Here is a 5,482-nt window from a genome sequence, read left to right on the forward strand (position 1 = left end):
TGATCCCTTATTTAAAATAAGACCCCTCATTGATTGTGTTCAAAACATATAAAACAGTTTATAGATGAGGATATGGTGGGCTATAAAGGCCGAGTGCGTTTTCAACAGTATATGCCAGGAAAGCCCACAAAATGGGGGATCAAAGTTTGGAAGATTTGTGAATCAAATACTGGGTACTGCTCTGGATTTTAATTTTATACTGGCAAAAGAGACTAATGAATCCAGTAATGTGCACAACTCTTCTATAATAATATTTTGTTGTATACCCAATTGAATATTAGCTAATAACCCATTTTCTATAGCGATGTTTGAACAAAAATTTTAATAATTTTATATTTTGTTGAATTTACCTGTATTTACCTGTAATTAAAGTCACTTTGTGACAAAAATTTTGGTATAGAATTGGTATAGAACCTTTCGTTAAATTATCTTCCAAAAATCACATTAATATGTTGATAAATAAAAAAGTTGTTTAATGAAACCAGACTAAATTCATGATTATGTTAGAAATTAATTGAAACACATAAGGGGTGTATTTTGGTTAGAAATATGGTTAACGAAAGGGTTAAAGTTTACACCAGAAAAAATTACCTTTTATAAAGCAATAGAAATAAAATAAAAACACTCAAAATACCAACCTTTTGTTTCATCATTCACCACTCTGCAACAGCCATCATGACAAGTTGGATCTATGTAAACAGATTGGATCCTAGTGGGTAGTCTTAATCCTTTTCCAGGTAGTCTTAATACAGACATCTGAAGCATGGTATCCAAGAAAGTTACCCAGTTCTTATTCCAACATAAAACACCTTGATTTCCTATAATATGAAAAAAAAACAGAGACATTAAACTACATACACGTGTATATACATGTTGATTCAAATTAAGAAAAATAATCCAAAAGGGCCAACATGTTTTAATCCACTTTAGGCTGAATAAAATGAAATTTATCCACAATCATACATCACATTAAATCAAAGCAGTTAATTTTTTGATTAAATATGGAACCTGGCATTTCAAAAAAATCATTAGTCTAAGCTTTTCACTTAAGTCATCTTTATTGCTGTTGAAATGATTGCTGTTTGTGTTTATAACAGCACAAACTTTGAAGTATTGGAGAAAGTCTATGTAAAGGCCATGCCATATTTATGTCCATTAAGAACATGCTGCCACAACATATCTACTACAAAAATTCTAGGTAATGATTTCTTACACAGTTACAAGACCATATGACTTTCCCAAGAATATTAAATTGAATTAAGCTGTGAATAACCAAATTGATAAAACACTGAACAATCAATCAAGATTGATTGATAGTATCCAGTCCCCAACACTGCATTTGTAGTAAGTCTTAACAGCTGAGTTCACCTAGCTCCATTGTTTTTAAATAAAATTTGCCTCTTTAAATATGTGAATATTATCTTAAAAACTAGGAAATTCAGAGAAATTTGTTTTACAGCCTTCAGTTTAAGTAACTCTTTAAGAGCACCTTAGCTGGAATGAACTTTACAGTTTTGTCTTATACCAAATTGCAGCAAAACATTCCAGGGTGTGATTGTGGATTGCTCCTAACCTATTAAGTGGTTACCTAAGAGTTCGACAGTTCCAGTTGCATTACAAAAATCAACTAATTTATGACATTTGTACACACAAATACAGTATCATCACTAAAAAGACACAGACTATGGCTTTTAATATATGAAGATTAACAAACTCAACTCTTTTGTTGCTCTATTTCTGTCAAAACACACAGCCTTTGTTTCAATTAATTTTGAAAATAAATGGAGAATTTAGTAAAATAACTTAAGATGGTGTACGGAACATAAATTAAAATGGAATTTTAATGGGTTAGATCACTTCAAAATGAGAAGTTTATGTTACAGAACCAAGGGCTGTCTTGGACAGGTCTGTATCAAAAGAGTTAAAGGATATATGTAAAGAGAAATCATTTAAAACTGTTGCAAAAATAATTGCACCATACCAAAACTGTTTGTTTTAAGAATTCCTTGGAATGTAGGTCCATAGTCATATCCTCGAAGGTGTAGTACTCTGTAAACTTCTAATTTGTTAAGGTCTTCAGAAACATCAAGTAAGTCAGTATTAATATTACTTGCTATGTCAGAGCGAAGGTCTTGAACAGCTCTTATTCTGCCACTAGCAACAAGACTGCCATTTTCAACGATTTCAAATTCACCAGTTATTTGCATGATGTTCACTTCAAACTTCAGCTTGCCTAATAAAAAAGATTTTAAAAAAAACGTTTTGATAAAACACAGATGAGTAATATTCTTCAATCTATTCTTTTAAAAAAAGTATAGTTATACATATCTGTCTGTAATCATATAATACAGGGTCATGAAGAGTAATACTGTTTTTTATAACCTTTTTACTGCAGGACGTAAATATATCCGTTCAAAATTTCACTACCTTTAACTGCAGAAGACAGTTTTATATACCAATCTCTCTCTTGCTGAGGAGTGTCATGTTTGAAACCATTTTCATCATCATCATCGTTTAACGTCCGCCTTCCATGCTAGCATGGGTTGGACGATTTGACTGAGGACTGGTGAAACCGGATGGCAACACCAGGCTCCAATCTAATTTGGCAGAGTTTCTACAGCTGGATGCCCTTCCTAATGCCAACCACTCAGAGAGTGTAGTGGGTGCTTTTACGTGTCACCCGCACGAAGGCCAGTCAGGCGGTACTGGCAACGGCCACGCTCAAAATGTCTTTTATGTGCTACCCGCACATGAGCCAGTTCAGGGGCACAGGGAACAATCTCGCTCGAGGTAAATACCAATTCCAATTTTTGGAAGATATTTAGCATTATTGGAATGACTGAAATTCAATTTCACAGTTAGAGGGTTAAATTAGTTAACTGCTAGATAACCAGAGCATTTCATATGTTATCAAAAAAATTCCACTCTAGACATTTAGCTTTCATTGCATTTATGTAAAAGCAATAAAATAATACTTCTGCAACATTTTAGCTATTTTGGTATCTTTCAGCTATCAATTATATTATGATGCATACATTTCTATATGTTCAGATTTTTTCTTCATCTACACTAGCTTCACATGGCATACAATCAGAAGCAGTAGCATTTAATAATTAGAAATGGGGTATATTGACATGGCATTTACTCCAAAATCCTGTTATTTTAAGTTTGATTCACTGCATGGTACTTTGGCCAAATAACTTTTGCTGTAACTTCAAGCCAACTGATGCTTTGTAAGTGAAATTGGTAGACAAACTACGGAAGCCATGTGTGCACACATGCTCATGCACATAAATATTTACATTATGTGCCAGTATGAATACCAGTTGAGCAAAAATGGTGACATTATGCTGACATTCCATTAATTTGTCCTTTTGAAAACAAGCAAAATACAAAAAATCCCCAACTTGAAAAACATGTAAAAGTTAATGACAAGAAGGACATATCCAACTGTAAAATAAAACCTTCAGTTAATAGAATTCATCCAATCTATGGGAAAATAGCTGCAGAATGAACAAACAAGCGGAGGAATTTAACATTATTTAACTAACAACCCAAATTTCTTGCTGGTAGCAATCTTCAGCTTAATTCTGGAGAGTATCATTAAACGTGTAGCACTAACACAACTTGTTAGAATTATACAAAACATTGAAGCTGAATTTAATAGGTTTTTGCATGCTAAAACTAGTGAGAAAAGGACAATATGATGTTTTAACCCTTTAGAACTGTCTTGTTTATTCACCATGGAGGCGCAATGGCCCAGTGGTTAAGGCAGCGGACTCGCAGTCATAGGATCGCGGTTTCGATTTCCAGACTGGGCGTTGTGAGTGTTTATTGAGCAAAAACACCTAAAGATCCATGAGGCTCCGGCAGGGGATGGTGGCGAACCCTGCTGTACTCTTTCACCACAACTTTCTCTCACTCTTACTTCCTGTTTCTGTTGTGCCTGTAATTCAAAGGGTCAGCCTTGTCACACTGTGTCACGATGAATATCCCCGAGAACTATGTTAAGGGTACACGTGTCTGTGGAGGGCTCAGCCACTTGCACGTTAATTTCACGAGCAGGCTGTTCCATTGATCGGATCAACTGGAACCCTCGACATCATAAACGACGGAGTGCCAACAACAACAATTTATTCACTATTTTGAACTAATCATACATTACATTGTAGGTTCAAGATGATGCAATTACATTTTAGAATAAAACTATAGGCTAGGTCCGAGAGGCCAGTTCTGGCAAGTTTCAACATAAAACATGTTTGGCCTGCATATGGCCAGTATAAATGCTAAATGGATAAAGTGCTACTTGTAACAATTCTAAAAATATAACAAGGAAAAATATTCAGCACTCGTGAAAAGAAAGTTTTAAAAAATAAAAAACTGAATTTACCTGCATTAGGTAAAATAGTAGCACGGTGGATGGTAATATTATCAAACTGGACAGGAAGTTGCTCATAAAAAGCAGCTAACATTTTTGCAAAGGCTCTCCAAGCCAACACCAGATAACCTGTAGCCGGAAACAGCACTCTTCCATCAATTATGTGACCAACAAGGTAATAATCTTTAGCCTCTTCAGAAGATATATCACATTCTATCACACAGCAGTTTTCTTTACCAGAACCAGAAGCTAGAAACTGTTCAATGGTAGGGACAGCCCATGTTTCACTATGGTCCCATTTGAAAATGGAATTAAGCATGCCTGTCCCTCTTGACACTGGATAGGAGACTGGTGAATATACTTTCAGTGGGTTAAAGTTCATCCCTGCCATGAAGCATCTAAAAAAAATAAACAGTTTGAGTAAGACATGGGATAGAGAGTCGCTCAAGAGGTCACAGGATGTGTGACAAAAGTACTCTGTGAAAGAAATTAAAATAATAAATAATGCTGAAGTGAAGACCGTGTGAGAGTGTTTAATTAGCAAAATATGACCATCCCCAAGTATAACAAACTCAATTTGAGATTCAAGTAAAACTCCTCTTCAACATCTTATAAAAAAAAGAAATAATAATTAAGGCTTCAGAATTCTATTAGCAGCAAATTCTTGGGGAATTTCTCTTTTGCATTTATTTTTATTCTACTTAGATCTAAATCTATTGGATTGTTCACACAGCATCAGTAAATGTTCAACTTTGAGTTCAATCTATATACTACTAAAACTGTGCTTGTTTGTGCGCTTGTCTGTAATTTAATACAGCCAAACAGACACATAATGGGGAAAATACTCTGAGAGTAAGGCACCCCTGAAATGTGAATACAAACAAAATAAAACAATATTATTCTATATTTTTTTTTAGTCAAATGAAGGGTTGGGTTTGAAATTCCACCAGAAAACCTGATGAGGGCTGGGGAATACATCAGCTGAAACGTGATAACAAACAAGGTGAGGACACCTATCCATCCATTGTAAATAATGTAGAATAAAACAAGTTTCACATAAATTAGACAACAAATTCAAGATATGTAGTTTTTCTTAGTGGTGGT

General features: G+C 34.5%; 1 protein-coding gene across 3 annotated transcripts in view; it reads right to left on the reverse strand.

Annotated features, from left to right (window-relative positions):
* The window catches only part of LOC106874238 (fatty acid synthase), a 90,805-nt gene that overhangs the window by 29,934 nt on the left and 55,389 nt on the right, over nucleotides 1–5,482 (reverse strand). For all 3 annotated transcript variants that reach the window (XM_014921893.2, XM_052968171.1, XM_014921894.2), the window contains exons 13-15: nucleotides 4,391–4,776; nucleotides 1,982–2,233; nucleotides 639–818 (exon numbers count right to left, since the gene is read on the reverse strand). In XM_014921893.2, the coding sequence (XP_014777379.1) occupies nucleotides 639–818; nucleotides 1,982–2,233; nucleotides 4,391–4,776 (818 nt within the window). The remainder of the gene's footprint in view (nucleotides 1–638; nucleotides 819–1,981; nucleotides 2,234–4,390; nucleotides 4,777–5,482) is intronic.

The sequence above is a fragment of the Octopus bimaculoides genome, chromosome 1 (assembly GCF_001194135.2).
Source record: "Octopus bimaculoides isolate UCB-OBI-ISO-001 chromosome 1, ASM119413v2, whole genome shotgun sequence".
NCBI classification, from domain to species: Eukaryota; Metazoa; Mollusca; class Cephalopoda; order Octopoda; family Octopodidae; genus Octopus; species Octopus bimaculoides.